At 36.9% G+C, this 16595-nt stretch overlaps 1 protein-coding gene across 9 annotated transcripts in view; it reads left to right on the top strand.

Annotated features, from left to right (window-relative positions):
* Positions 1-5250: 5250 nt before the first annotated feature.
* LOC124954072 (dual 3',5'-cyclic-AMP and -GMP phosphodiesterase 11-like) overlaps positions 5251-16595 on the top strand; it is a 102494-nt gene continuing 91149 nt past the window's right edge. For 5 of the 9 annotated variants that reach the window (XR_007102430.1, XM_047506392.1, XM_047506390.1 and 2 more), the window contains exons 1-2: positions 12352-12427; positions 14400-14504. Coding sequence is in view for 6 of the 9 variants with exons in the window: in XM_047506392.1 (XP_047362348.1) it covers positions 12352-12427; positions 14400-14504 (181 nt within the window). In the remaining 3 variants the exon portion in view is untranslated. Of the gene's footprint in view, positions 5395-10111; positions 10442-11643; positions 11672-12351; positions 12428-14399; positions 14505-16595 lie in introns of those variants that run through there. The other 4 variants (XR_007102432.1, XR_007102431.1, XM_047506389.1 and 1 more) reach the window with 3 other exon arrangements.

Here is a 16595-nt window from a genome sequence, read left to right as displayed (position 1 = left end):
CAAATATTCGATTACATCATCGGTTCCCGAGCGATTGCAATGACGTTCTGAAACAAAAAAAAAAAGCAAAATTATTAATATCACCGTTAAAATAAGAAACTGTATAAATTATGGAAAAAACGTGGAACATAAAAATATATTTACCATAATATTCCTTGATACATGCAGCGAAGACATCCTGAGACACTTTAGATGTTAAAATTATCGATAATGTTAATTTATAAACTTTCGCGTTTAGAAAAGTGAATCGCGATGTGCACAGATCGCAGGTGAAAAGAAAACTAACTCGCGATTTATCAAAGTCGTGAAAAAGTAGCGTTTATGTTTACATTATAGGAGCCAACTACTCCGAAATTAAAATTCTAAAGTACCAGAAGTTTATATAAAAATTATTTTAAGACAAGCGCGCGATTCAGACTTTTTAATGTTTAAATAAAAGTACTATTGTTTAAATATTACTCTATTCTATCCCGCGTGCAATTAAAATCGTTTAAATTATCGATAATATTAATCTAAAAGCTTTAGGGTTTAGAAAAGTGAATCGCGATGTGCACAGGTCGGAGGTGAAAAGAAAACTAACTCGCGATTTGTCAAAGTCGTGAAAAAGTAGCGTTTATGTTTACATTATAGGGGGCAACTACTCCGAAATTAAAATTCTAAAGTACCAGAAGTTTATATCAAAATTATTTTAAGACCTGCGCGCGATTCAGACTTTTTAATGTTTAAATAAATGTACTATTGTTTAAATATTACTCTATTCTATCCCGTGTGCAATAAAAATCGTTTAAATAATTATAAAATTATCGATAGTATTAATTTATAAGCTTTAGCGTTTAGAAAAGAAGATCACTATGTGCACAGATCGGAGGACAAGAGAAAACTAACTCCATGAACTGTCAAAATCGTGAAAAAGTGCATTTATGTTTATACTACACGAGGCAATTACTACGAAATTAAAATTTTAATGTAATAAAAGTTTATATTAAAATCATTTTATGTCGCCCACGCGATTCAGACTTTTTAAAGTTTAAATATATGAACTATTGTTTAAATATTACTCTATTCTATCCCGTATGCAACAAAAATCGTTTAAATAATTATAAAATTATAGATAATATTAATCTAAAGTCTTCAGCGTTTAGAAAAGTGAATCGCGATGTGCACAGGACGGAGTGGAAGAGAAAACTAAGTCTCGAACTGTCAAAGTCGTGAAAAAGTGCGTTTATGTTTACATTATAGGAGGCAACTACTCCTAAATTAAAATTCTAAAATACCAGAAGTTTATATCAAAATTATTTTAAGACCTGCGCGCGATTCAGACTTTTTAATGTTCAAATAAATGTACTATTGTTTAAATAATACTCTATTCTATCCTGTGTGCAATAAAAATCGTTTAAATAATTATAAAATTATCGATAATATTAATCTAAAGGCTTCAGCGTTTAGAAAAGTGAATCGCGATGTGCACTAGTCGGAGGTGAAAAGAAAACTAAAGGAGTGAAAGAGAAAACTAACTCATGAACTGTCAAAGTCGTTAAAAAATGCGTTTATGTTTATATTAAACGAGGCAACTACTCCGAAATTAAAATTTTAAAGTACAAGATATTTATATTAAAATTATTCTAAGTCCAGCGTGCGATTCAGACTTTTTAATGTTTAAATAAATGTACTATTGTTTAAATATTACTCTATTCTATCCCGTGTGCAATAAAAATCGTTTAAATAATTATAAAATTATCGATAGTATTAATTTATAAGCTTAAGCGTTTAGAAAAGAAGGTCACTATATTCACAGGTCGGAGGACAAGAGAAAACTAACTCATGAACTGTCAAAATCGTGAAAAAGTGCATTTATGTTTATACTACACGAGGCAATTACTACGTAATTAAAATTTTAGTGCAATAGAAGTTTTTTCAAAAATTATTTTAAGTGCCGCGCGCGATTCAGACTTTTTAATGTTTAAATAAATGTATTATTGTTTAAACATTACTCTATTCTATCCCGCGTGCAATAAAAATCGTTTAAATAATTAAAAAATTACCGAGGATATCAATTTATAAGTTTTTGCGGTCAGAAAATGAGAATCGCACTCGTTGGAGTAAAAAAGGAATCTTATTCGGCAATCATGAACGTTAAAAAAAAGTTTGTGTAGGGTTTCATTACACCAACTACTACGTAAAGTTATTTGTTATTTATTAAAATAAAGGTATTTTGTATTAAATTTATTCTAAGTCTCTCGCTCGCTTACGGTCTTTTTCTAATATTTAAACTTATGTATTATTGTTTAAATATTACTTTATTCTATATCGGGTCCATTAATGGACGGATCGTAAGAGCTGTACGATCTTTAATCGAATATACTGTTGCTTAATTATTGTATTATCGCATTTCGCGTACATTGTACACTGTTTATATAATTAGATATTAGCCGTATCTGTAAGTTGATTAAATGTAGCGTTATGGAGAGTCTGTATGTCGATGTTTACTCCTCGGAGTAGAAAAACGGACTGACGTAGAAACGCGCATTGTTTTTCTTGTTGATGTCATCGATCGACAAAGATTGAAAGTGAATTATTTTGATTAACGCATCTTAGGAGCTATGCAACGCTTTACGAAATGTAATATATTCAAAGACAAAAGTATTGCATAGGTTACACGTATATACCAGAAATAAAATAATAATATTTGTATTTACGTATCTGATAAATTTCACGCAATGCTATGAACACATATTTATATAAAATATTACAAAATATTTCTTTTTTTTTTCTTTCTTTAACGCAGGTCCGACGAAGTATATATCGAGTTGGCTCAAAAAATTACAACAGCTGCGGAAGAAATATTTTCTGGAAGAAATCCAAATTATTTTAATCGACAGATTGAGATGGAGTATTATCCTTATTGGATACAAACGTGAAGTACGTACTATTATTTATTGTCAATATTTTCTAATTAGAACCATTACAATGGTGTATATTTAAAGACATTTGAAAACGCTACAAAAGGTTTAAGGTAGAAAAATTATGTTCTAATTATTATCCTGTTTATAATAGGAAAGTACAGCTAACATGACTTATAGATATTCAATTAAAGTAACATAAAGCATGATAATGAAGTAATATATGTTATTTGATGAAAGTCAAAAATTACATACGATTTGACAAAATAGATAAACTCCTCTTGCTTCTATTTCGTTTAATGACTATTTCATTTGAATTCCTTTTATTAGCAAATAAGGAGGGTAGACCAAGTAAATAAGAAAAAAAAAAAAAAGGAAAAAAAGGAAAGAAGAAAAAAAGAGATCGACATAAATTATTATAGTTTCATTTTTATTCACGTTATTATCTCACATTCTGCGATATTAATTATTCTTATCGTTTCTCGATAAGCTATATGACATTAAACGTTCTTAGTGTTTTCGTTAAAACCCGTGCGATGGTGTTACTCGTCGTTTAATATAATATGTCAAATTGTATGGTAACCGCAAGCGGTTACGTAGAACCTCATCGACGCCTCGTAGTAGTTACTTATTTGTCCGCGCGTATTTGGGCGCCATGAAAACGCGCCCAAATACGCGGTAGTTTTGAATTGAATTCAATTTCGAATGGATCAAAATGCATAATCACGTTTAACGCTGTCTTTACTTTCACTCTCTACGAATGTAATTTGTTCATACGACGATAAAATAACTAAGTGGAGAAGAAAATTTGTTGAAAATTTCAGGGAAAAGCTGCAAAGATAATTAAACGAATTAGAAAAACTTCTTTCACTCCTATTATATATCTTCTCTCATGAGAAGAAGAAAGATTTTTTTTTCTTTTTCTTTTTTTTTCTTTTTTCGATGAAATCATTTCACAGAGAAAAGCGCGAAAGTGGGATTGATTGTCGACTAAAAATAAGGGTACAAAAGAGCGCTCGTCGATATGCTTCTATCGTTCGCATTTCATCGGTTACAAAGAAGAATGCTGTTTTTGGAGTGACTCCAAAAAAGTATTTGTGAGTCTACATAAGGTAGGTCTTCTTCTCAGTGTATATATCGTGCTTCAGTAATATATTTTTGGAAGTTGAAAAGACACCTGGTTTCATTCTGGTATACTCGCGCACGCGTGCCTCGACGAAGAGTGCATTTTACGGCGGTTGTCATCTGGAGAGGGAAGTAACCGTACTCTTTCTCCACGGTGCTTCTCGGCCGTGTCCATTTGTACACGTACACGTACACGTATACATTCGAGGGCGAGCCATCAAGAGAAGAAGAAGAGAAGAAGGGAAGGCTCTAGAGCGTACTCGCGCACGAACATACAGCTGGCGGATTGTAGCGCGGCGCGTAGTCTAGACTACCGCACTATAGCCAGGATCGAATCAAGAATGGGTCAAGACTCCCCCCCCCCCCCCCCCCCCCCCCCCCGCCCGCCCCTTTCCGTCCCGTCCCGTCCCGTCCGGTGTCTGAATAGCATTGGAACTTGTAGAAACATTTTGTTTCGCCGTTCTCTCTTTCTCGATATCGGTACTATGTGGAAAATTTCCTTCTCGCCTCTTTTCGAGTTCTCATACAGTTTTTCCCAATTATTTTCTTGTTCGTTTCATTCAGACGTATTACAAATCTACGAGTATACAGATGATATATTTGTACGGTGAAAACTGTTCGACTCTTATCGTCGATTATTGGAACGACCATTTAATTCGAATATAACACAAATAATACGATCGTTGATAATGCACTTTCCATTATACTTTATCATTCGCGGATATGTGTATTTCGTTTGTTAACTTTTTTCCATTATTACGACAATATATGATTTCGTCGTTGCACGTAAAATTCCGTTCATATAAAAATATTTCTATTTCATTAATACATCATTGTGCGTATTAAATAGTAAACGTATTATAGAATAACTTAAAAGGAGGAGAGGGATAAAAAATGAGAGAAATGATACTTTTGACAATAAATGAGGATAAAAGATTCGTCAGAAAGAAACATTTGGAAAGTGGGAAAAATTCAAAAGAAAGAGGTAAGAAGATGAGAAAAAATAGGTGGAGCAGAGAAACGGCGAGTCGAGTCTTGTCCGATCGACGTTTCTTTCTCGAAAGTGTGAAAGAGAGAAAGGAGTTTTCGTTTTCTCTCGCGGTAATCTTTATCCGCGCTCTACGGATCCTCTCTATGGTACGGCCCTGCTTCGCGAGAGCGTGTATAGCCTTCCACGAGCAGCGTACACAGCGGCTGGTTCGGGTTCCGTCGCGTCGTATTGCCCGACGAGAGTCAGTGCATGCAGGCCGTGCGGCAGGTTCGCCTGCTTCAGGTTTTCGTCTCTCCTGCCGAGGATCCGCCGGTTCTCGCGTGCGCACGACGAAGACGAAAAATTTCTGTCGTTGGAGGGAGAAAGACGAGCACACGAGTGTGTATATGTGTGCGTGCGTGTATATGGCTTTGAAAGAGAGAAAGAGATAGACAATACGACGTGGATATCGAGCGAATATTTCGGTAGGCCGTGTTGTTGCTCTCTAGATCGAAATTTTCCGTGATAATTCACAACAAGTATCTAAATCGACGTGATATCGCGTTCTTCGACGAGAAAGTTTTCGAAATTTTCTACCGACGCGAAACTCGAGAGAGAGAGAGAGAGAGAGAGAGAGAGAGAGAGAGAGAGAGAGATTCAAGGTGGAAGGTCGCTGCGCACCGACGCGCTTCCTCGATCGAAGCCCCTCCCCTTCTCACGATCCACGAAAGATCGATCGAATTGATCGACTCTCTTTTCCTCTCCTGGATCATACGACGCGATGATTTTTCTCTTCTTGATAACGCGACTAGATGTTCGCGTAGTTACGCGCGACATTAAGGCACCTCGGACTGTAATGTGAAATACTCACCAGAGTATATATATATATATATATATATATATATATATATGTATGTATGTATATATGTATGTATGTATGTATGTATGTATGTATGTATGCATGTATGTATGTATGTGTGTATGTATGTATGTATGTATGTGTAGTTAAATATGTGTGTACGAATGACGGCTGGAAATGTTATGTAAACAAAGGAGCGAATGGATTTTTTCCTTGGACAGGAACAACGCGAGTTGGAAAATATCGATCGTGAAAAGTAGAAAAAAAGGAGTGGAATAAAGTGGAATAAAGGAGAGAAGAAAAGAGAAAGCACGACGAACGAACACGTATCTACGAATTTATGCGTAGAAAATCGAACTCCATGACGTAGATACGATCGGGAGATAGAAGGTTTGTCGAGATATCGATCGGTTCGTTCTTCGCACTACGAGTAAATATCTTCAAGGTTGTAAGCGACGAAACCCAAAGGATCCTCCGTTATTGTACGCCTAGGATTAACGTGGATTAACGTGGATTTTCGTGGAATTCGTCTTCGTGATAACGGTATGGAAAAAAAATTTGTCCTCTCAATTTTCTAGACAATTATACCGCTTCTATCCTTTATACAATACGTATACATGTGCAAATATATTACACCTCTCGGTGTTCATTAAAACATTCGATTTTATATAGTCAATTAATCTCTCTCACGTCGCAGCGGCAAACGTTAACGCGCTAATTGCGAGAAGAATTGTTCTTTGTGCCGTGCAATGTTTTTCTCTGTCTTTTGTTGTTTTAAAGAGTATACGATAGAAAGAGAGAGAATAAAATAAAGAACTCTGTAACGTTTAACTAATGACTCATCTCGAACAGATCAATGGCGAATAACCGAGAAACGTGCTTACCCGTCGATAAGCCGCATTTCTCGCCTCGCTGTATAACTTGTCTTTGATTTTGAATTTGGCGCGCATTTGGCTTTTCAATTCCCTTTCGGAAAAAGAGAAATCGAATCCGTTCGATCGAATAACGAATAAGTTCATCGTGTCGCCATTCTTTGAAGGCCATTTTAAAATGCAAAAGAAACTTCTCTAATCGGTGTCGCTTGAATCTCTCTGATTCTGAGGAAAGAAGCGAAAGAAGCGAAAGAATTTAAATGGAAGAACTTCTTGATTTTCTGTAGACGTAATGATTGATCTGTTGATTAGGGAATGATAAAAAAGAGATGAAAATACGAGAGGTGGAAGATGGAAAGGGAATAGTGAGAGACAGAAATTTACTTTATCCTCGGAAATACCTCGATGAGATTCGAAAAAAAAGGAGCAATAAGTTGTACCCATACTCGAGAGATCGTGGTTACAATTTAAATCTTTTACAACTTCAAATTCAAGCGAGTATAAATATATATTGTCTATGTACAACGATTTAGACTTAGATTTTCATTAAAAAGAAATTGTTTATCAACAAGATTTCACTGATAAATACGTTGCGCGTTCGGTCATATGAATATTTTCAATAGTTGGAGAGCCTTCGACGAATGTCCCCTATATTATATTATCTTAAAATTCTCTCGCAAGAATTCTATGCTGCCGTTGAAGGATGAAATCGAATTTCGAAGATTGAATTTCGTTGCACGACATCCTTTCGCTTTTAGACTTATAATGTTGCTAGTTAAACTTTCAAAGTTTCTTCTCTCGTAACGACTGTGTTTTTCTATAGGTAGTAAACATCTTGAAATCGATTCGTTGCGTGTGTGCGTTGCTTCTAACAAACGACGTTTCGTTTGCTAGAAGCTAACATTAAGAAAATATTTTTCTTTCTTTAAGGACGTGCACGGAAATAGGGAAACTTCCTTACGAATCCACGATCGATTTTCGTTTTAACTCTTAATAAGCTTATTTGCTTATTTTAATTATTTTCTTACAATTCTTTTGCTTCTTGTGATATTCGATAGAAGTTCAACAAATTTACATTGTTTACACTTTCTTGAAAATATGCAAAGGATAAAATAAATAGAAAACGATGCAATTTCGAGGAAAAACAATACGTTATTCGGATACGTAACAGATATTGAGTAACTTTTAGGAAAGGGAATCTTATCGAATGCAAAGTTAAATGAACTCACTTGGATCTATACCAGGAAGGGAAGAAGAGAACATTTTTTTCAAAGTTTCACGGTAAAACGGTTAGATCATCGAGACGAAGCGACACGTTCGGCGGTTATAACCGCTGTTAAGCGGTTATAAGTTTCTGTCACTCATTGCGAATTGCGCAACAATGTAAGCATGTAGTACAGTACATGCGTTGACATTTGTCGACGGTCTTGCGTGTACTTGAAAGCGAATCATTATGCGCGTGTATGCTTTACGATTATTTTACAATTATGTATGTTCATACGACATACGTTTGCGCGTGAAGGTACAAGCTCTGTCGGTAAAGTTGAAATATTATGCACGTGGGTGGAGACTCGTAACTTATATTTGCTAACTCAATGCAAAGCGAACGACTCTCTCTCTCTCTCTCTCTCTCTCTCTCTCTCTCTCTCTCTCTCTCTCTCTATGTATTCTTTCGTTTTATTCGATATCATTACCTTCGTGTCTATTTATCGCGCTTCTTTCTCTATCTAGCGTTATCTGAAACATTGTTCGTGCTATCGCAAAGGTTCGTGATAATCTTCGAAGAGACATCAGAGGCACGATGCGAAAATAAAAATGATAGAAAGAAAGAGAAAAATGATACAAATATATAAATATAAAAGCTATTTAGTCCGCCTATATATTTATTTATTTATTAATGATAACACGATAATGGATGATTCTTTTGTCGTTGGATAATCTTTTATTTTCCAATGCTTGTTATTATGGAGAAGAAAGACATTGACCCCTGTTTGCGATTCCTCTTGTAACTTTTCGTAAAATTGTAGTAGATAAAGTATATCTACGAAAGTCGATCATCTCGTTTATTTTATCTGAAGCGAGTTGGGATTCTTCTTTTCTTTTTTTTCTTTCGTTGTTGGTCTAAACTTTATCGATAAGTCGGGTCCTCGATAAAATGCGTCTGAATAAATATAATGGTACGGATAAATCGATATAGCAAAGATTCTGATAAGGCTCTTAGTAGTTGCTTATAACTGACAACCATCTTTGTGTTTCGAGTCATTAGCTTTGTTGATAATTAACACCGGACGTATTCGGAGTTAATTATTTAATATGCAAAATAAGGCATTGTTTTCCAACCTCTGGAGTTTGTAGATATATTGTACATACGCATGTACGTAGGTGTGATATAAAGTAATAGATATACTTAATCGTTAGTCGAATCAATGATGTTATTTGGATAAAGGTCGATAATAAATGTTCCCATCTCTTTCTCCGTCTCATTGTCGAAATTTAAACGGCAGTTACATAAAAAGAGAAACTCGTTCGTATTTTTTCCATCGTTCCTCTACTTTACACCTATACTTTATACCTCGCATACTCCTATATCCGATTATAAAGTATAATATATCTTCGAAATGATGATATAACAAGTTGAACGTTTCCATTTAGATATTCGATTCGTTTACGTCGAAACCATCAATCGGCAGGTTTTATTTAGGATTTGGCGACGTTTATTCCTAATCATTATACAACTTTTGTTTAATGGTTAGACGAATAAATGAGACGCCATTGTTTATTCCGATTTTCCGGCTTTCAATTCGAATTTTAGTAGAATTTGAAAAGTTAATCGAGAGAGAAGTTAGCCTCTGTATACGTACATATGAACGCGGTGGAGGCTTAGTTCGAAATAATGAAAAGTTAATAATTCCGAGCTCTATTCCGAGTTCTATTCTATCTTCCTTCTCGAGGCGAGCAACTTGTGTGCATAGTAAATATCAGTTACTTATCAGCTATTTATTTACTCGACAGGATACTTCCGAACTTGGAATGGTTTGTACAAAATCAAAGAGATATATCGTACTTGTGAAATATCATACGGACTATATAGCGTATACGTACGAACGTGTAATGTCGAATACTTTGTCATATGGCTCGCAGTAATTTTCCACGGGTCTCTTCTGACGCATAGACTGGCATCCGGTCCGGATGGTTCTTCTTTCCTCCTCACTCGTGTGTATGTTGCCTCTTCCTCTCTCTCTCTCTCTCTCTCTCTCTCTCTCTCTCTCTCTCTCTCTCTCTCCCTCCCTCCCTCCCCCCTCCTCCCGCCCCTTCTTGTCTGCGAGCATTTATAAAAGCTTCACTCCAAAACAAAAGTCATATAAATCCGTGTACGTTACGCCAACGTACTTAGCGCTAGCAAGCTTTTTTAACCGTGACGAGCTCCGAGGGAATATCGTCCCGTCCCGTCGCGTCGGGGTAACCTAGAGTCGATTTTGCCTCGAGAAAAGATTCATTTTGATGTTAAAAAGAACGAGTTTTTTTACGATTAACCTCGTAGTTCGAGTGATTTCGTTTCTTTTTTGATATCGAAGAAAAAATACTAATCGAAACAGTGTAACACATGTTTTATAATTGGAAAAAGAGCAGTCAGACCAAGTTGCAGAGACCTTAATAAGAGAAATGCAGAGTGCAACGATATATCATCATTGAGTAAAATAGATAAAAATCATGAGTATGCATTCGGTATTCCATATGGCGTTCGAGCCAGTGCTCGTAGTTAAAGCTTTAATGAGAATGAAATAATAGTTATATACGTATGTGTGCGAGGCTGTAAGTTTTGAGTCGCTTCGTTATCAGATCGCTTCGATTAAAAAACATTTCAATGAAATAATTAAATTCAAGGATCGATAAGAATGATTTAGGAGAATGAACGTACGATGAAAGATTCCTAATACGAATTTCGAGAAGCCAGGCGTAAAACGCTCCACTACATTCGCCATCTGCCTGCTTTCCTGTCTGCTTGCCTGCCGGCCTCCTTGCCTGGTTTTGCCTGTCTACCAGCTTGCCTCGCTTCTCTTTGTAAAATCACGTACCGCAATGACGTAGATGATCGGGGACAGGAGAGGACGGATTAAAATCTTTCCCCGTTTCTCGTTACTCTGGTAAATCTCATAGTCGTCGTCGTCGTCGTCGCCGTCTTCGGCTATTTTATCGGAATAAACTCTAACTGTAAATCGGTATAATCTATATTTCTCATGGCCGTTTTAACAGTAACACTCACCTTCGACACTGGCCTTCGAAGAGTTCAAAGAGAGTTCCATACATTCATAAGAGTGGTGCTAGACCATTTATCAAGGCTCCCGTACGAATGAAATCATACGCGTTTATAAACCATCTTATTGTTGTAACCGCGGAAAAATACGCTCCGACGCCACTGACGAGAAATAAATTATTGTATCCCTCGGTTGTTGCACGTACATGATATTTCTGCCTATAGAATATTCGCTATTCTCTAGCCAGCTTTCGCATTCGTGTTATACATATATATATACATATATATATATATATATATATATATATATATATGTGTGTGTGTGTGTGTGTGTGTCTGTAAAAAATGTTTTTGTACAAACTTTCCATTATATGAATTTTCATTGATGGAACAACTCGCAAGGTGATAAATCAAGTTACTGGAGTAGTCGAAAAACATCTTGTGTACGGATAGTAAATAGATATCTATGTGGTTGTGATTATCTATTGGCATGTAAATTTGATCTTTGTTATTAAAGAATGGGATAAAGTGAAGAAACAAGGAAACGCGTGGAAAGGATTCTTTGTCGAAAGGCAAAAATGAGAGGGACTCGTTGGTTAGCTCGCGAACGATTCGTGTCAGTTAGTCCCGTGCAAAGTGAATAACGCCTACTGTTTTACGCTGTCACCGGATGTACAATGACATATTACGGTACATATTACGTTACAACTCCAGGATGACGTAACTCTCGTTACGCTTCGTTATATTTGCAATAGTAGAGGCATAATGTAATTCAAACTTTAATACCCAAATCGGTCTCGGTTTCGACGTTTAAGAGTCAAGCCGATGTCTCTCCGTGTACGATCGATACGTCGATTATACATTGTAATATCGAATATCGTTTCTTTCTTTTCTTTCTATCCTTTTTCACGTTAATTTCCACGTCTCATTGTTGGCTGGTAAGGCTCGAGATCTTGGTAAAACCAAAATCCAAAGCGAAAAGGAATAATGGCCGTACGATGTGCTCTCCTCGATAGATCCGTCGCTTTGCGACTATATTCGTGAATAAGCTATTGTCAAGGTTTCGCTTGGTAGGGAGAATCAGGCGCATAACGTCCTCTCGTATCCATCATTGAGTATGGTAATGGCAATGGTAATGGTCGAACCGCGTCCTCCATTGTAGGTTCCGCCCGAGAAGCCTTTTGAATTCGTCGATCGTAGATATACGATCGTAGATATACATTTACTACGCACGTAGACGCGCGCACGCAGACTCGCGCACGAATACGCGAATATTACGATCCCCCTTTGCGATTTTCTTTAACGATCTCCTTTCACGAGCGCGACTCGTGAATGGAACATCGTGTTCCGTGCGAATTCAGAAGAATCCGATGACCCACGACGATATGGCCGTCGGCGTACGCTTTAACCTCGAAATGCCAAAATCTTGGACAGCAGCTGCAGAAAGTATAGTCGCAAATATTCCTTACTTTATCATTAACCAATATTTTACCATATATATTGACAATCGCTCGATTATTATTCTATCTGATTTCTAATAGTAAATTATTCTAGATTCGTATCTATCTAGATTCGAATGGGAACAAATAATTAATAGATTATATAAAATCGAAAGACTTAACATTATTAGTTTGATAACGTATTCGATCGTATGTATTATTGATATTCGACGAAGTAAATACTTTTATTTATTCGTCAATCGTAGAAAAAAGGAGAAAGGCAAAAGATTGGGGGAGAACCGGAGGATTCCCATAAAATTTTCCTTAGGTCTGTTCGCAATTCGCGTCACGCTGACGTGTATGAACGATTGCGCGCGTATAAAAGATCGTTTCTTCGAAAGACAAGGTCAGCTGCACGACCGGGAAATTTGACCGGGTTTTGTTTGAATTGCAAGACCATGCATTATGTATCCTGTTATGCTTCTAACATTTCGTCGTCGTCGCATGCTTAAATTTTTGCACAAATTTTTATTGCGGTCGTTGCGATGGAGAAACCAATCGGTATAAAAGTAATTGGACGATCGAACGGGACAGGATAGGGTACTTTTGTTTCACCTCCCCCAATTCATTTACCGAGTCGCTTAGCTTCGTGATTTTACTTCATTGTACTTTAACGCTTTACTTCGCATTCAAGAAACTTTTATTGAAAATCATCACAGTTCGCATCGTTCTCAGATACGATCGAGAAAAATAATTGGCACTTTTTATTTGCATTTCATTCTTCTGCCGTTGCTGCTAGGCATTACGATCAATGACGACGACGACGGCGACGACGACGGCGACGACGACGACGACGACGACGACGACGACGACGACGACGACGACGACGACGACGACGACGACGATGACGGCCTTTCTCCTCTGTCCCTTGTCGATCGTAATCGTTATTCTCATTGGTCACATTCAATGCACGCTCGCGCCTCCTCGTGGATCGCCCACGTGACTGTCAGAAGCATGTAACAATACGTTACGTACCTATGTATATCGGTTGGCGCCAACGATCGTGTTTCGCGATAACACGATCGAATTGCCGAACGGTTGTTCTCCGTATGATCGCGTAATCAGATATATATTTCGCGAAATGATCTCGACTTTGTACTACGTATGTACGGGCATTGTCGCGAAAGATTCACAAAGATGCCCATTCAGCGATTAATTATCGATCTCTGAAGAAAATCGAAGAGAATATACCGTAATAACGATTTCCGTTCGTTTCAAGTCAAAAGAACGTAGCGCGGATCCTTTTTTCCATATTATCCCCCGTATCTCTTTTATCTTGGAAAGTAGAAGAAGATTATTCTAACAATTGTCCCGATGTTCGATCCCATTTGGGCATCTCGCAATCGGATGGTAAACAACTTGAATGAATTAAGTTGGGCTCAGGCAAAAATTTCATTGAAGATGAACTATTGGCTGGAAACGAATAGCTCATGGCTCCTAGCTACGATAGCTTTTGCCACTTTCATTACCTTAGTAGTAGAATCTCGAACGAACGAAAGAACGAACCTTTTAGAGATGAGATGTTTCTCCTAGTACATAGATCCAACCACAACAGTCAACTGACATTCGTCCGAAAGCTTTTATTCTTGCTTACCTTTGGTTTAAAAAATTACTTGTAAATAGCGTGTTAAATCTTTCTCTCAAACGTAATGAGATATTAGATCTTTGTTGAAAAATGAATGAGATACGTCTTTATCATTTATTATATATATATATATATATATATATATATATATATATATAATAATATTGTATATATATAATAATATTGTGTATATATATATATATACAAGTATTAGCTGCTATAACGAAAACACGAAAGACAGTGTATTGAAAGACGCGTTAGCCAGCTAGGCAGACGCTGATATTTGATTTAACAATTGACATAAATTCTTTATCGGATTTTCCGTCTTTCGCAGGTTTGCCGAACGCAGTCAAGCTGGCTGCCTCTGGTGGTAAGCCCTCCGTTGCCGTCGCCTCCTCCGCGCATCCTCCTGTGCTGTGGAGCTCGCGCAGGAAGCCGGGTAAGTGTAGAATCTACATTCGACTACATTCGCGCGACAACTATGTCTATTCTCTTTCTATCTATCCTTTTCTATTTCCATTTCAAATGTTACCGCTTAAAATAAGATGAAAGAAAATAGATTTATAGGAACGCTATTAGATCGAAATTTGATCAAGCGCTCGTTCCCTTCGTGAAATTTTTCCCATTTTACCAATCGGAGTTGTCTTTGATGATAAGAATAATTCAAAATGACATAACTGATCAATAATTAGCGCATCGATAATTTGACACAAGATTTGATTATTAATCGAATTGGAATATAATCGATCGTCCGACAAATGGCGATACGAAGGGCTCGTCGGTTAATATCCTTCTCGAATGCTCGAGTGCGTTTGTATCTCTTTTGCGAAAGTCGTACTTTGTACTTGGAGTCATAAAGTGAACAATTTTTAATTAATCCCGTCGTTAAGTTTAATTAATTAGTTTATCGTACAGGTAAATGTCTTTGGTGTCAAAGTTTTACGACATGTCGACGATTCTCGATGAGTACGCATATACGTTCCTCATCAAAGAATATTTTGATGAGGAACAATTTAGAGATCAGGAGTTATGAAACATTCTGGTTGACCTGCAAAGTCTATTTATTCTAGTTATTCGCCACATCTGGCGGACTCGCGAACGGAGAACCCATGCAATTGGCCGGAGGTCAATTTCTCCGCGACCGGCTAATCCGATACGAGTGCACTTGACCCCGACTTATTAACCTCGGACGGTCAATCCTGCATCTCTCAATGAATCCTTTTCAAGCGAGGTGAATCGTTACGCGTGTGCCGGCTCTTCTTAGCTCGTCTTCCTCATTTCGCAAATTATCACTGTACCGGAGTTTCTTCGCTCGATGCAAAGATAGAAGGTTATATAGAAAGTTAATCCAACCAAGATTTACCTTTTCAATGTAAAAAAAAAAACTTTTATCAGCATAAAATTGAACAATGACGATATAAGAATGAAAAAAATTCATGTTGTTTAACACAGACGGCTTTTAACAAGATTTTCAATATAAAGTGATTGTATTTAAGGCGGATACGCGATTTACATGCATATAAGGATATTAGAAAAGAAATGTTTGCGTATGGTATAGGTGGACGAGTACCTGCCACCATGATGGTTTCGACGATGATAGACGCGGGTATGGTTACGATATCGCCGAGGATAATCGCGTGTCGCGTTGTAGCTTTCCGCGTTGTAATTTTTTCTTTTCGTCGCAGTCGTTTCCGCGTCTCTCTCTCTCTCTCTCTCTCTCTCTCATAATCGCGTGCAAGAACAACAATTTATGTCTAATCGTCTTTAGGTCGGTTGACCGTAGGAAGATTGCGAGTCGTAATCTCAAAGAATACCACATCCGTTACTCTGTTTGCTCTGTCCAAATGGAATCTCGATTCCTGCCTTTTTATCGCAACATTTTGTTTTGTTCGTTAGCGACACCTACTTTATTACTCGATTTTATTTCTTGGTAAACTTTACTCGTACGTTGATCAAAGTAATTTTCATTCAAATCCTTGATCAGTTCTTTATTAGAAATGATTCATTCGCCTCGAATGATTCATAAATCCATTCGACGTTTTAGCGGTTCGAAATTGAAGTGAAGTTGATTTCGTTATCTATCAATAGTTTTCGACAGAAATTTTGAAAGCTTTAGGAGAACAAGGAGAATTCGATTTCGAAGAGATTTACCATGAGACCGTAACACGAAAAAACCTTGGTATCGGTACAAGAGAGAGGAAGTTATGAATAAATGCATTTTACAAAGCTTCTTGCATCCATATATTCGTACAACGAGAAGATATATCGATAAGGTAATGCAAGAGAAATGAGGTTCTTTAGTTATGAAACTATAAGGCCGAGGAATTTCATTTTACTATACGGTGTAGGTACATCGTATTTCGTACCACTATATTCATCTTTATCTTTTCCTTATTTGTTTCTTCGCATATGTACAATATGTACGTTGCCCATTTATCTTACTGTAATCAGCATCATTGTACGATTGTGATGTTGATACCCATTAAATATATGATTTGAAGATGCAATAACATGTATTTACGAACGAGAG

The sequence above is a fragment of the Vespa velutina genome, chromosome 14 (assembly GCF_912470025.1).
Source record: "Vespa velutina chromosome 14, iVesVel2.1, whole genome shotgun sequence".
NCBI classification, from domain to species: Eukaryota; Metazoa; Arthropoda; class Insecta; order Hymenoptera; family Vespidae; genus Vespa; species Vespa velutina.
Note: the sequence above shows the minus strand (reverse complement) of the source record. Positions and strands in the feature narration are given on the sequence as shown.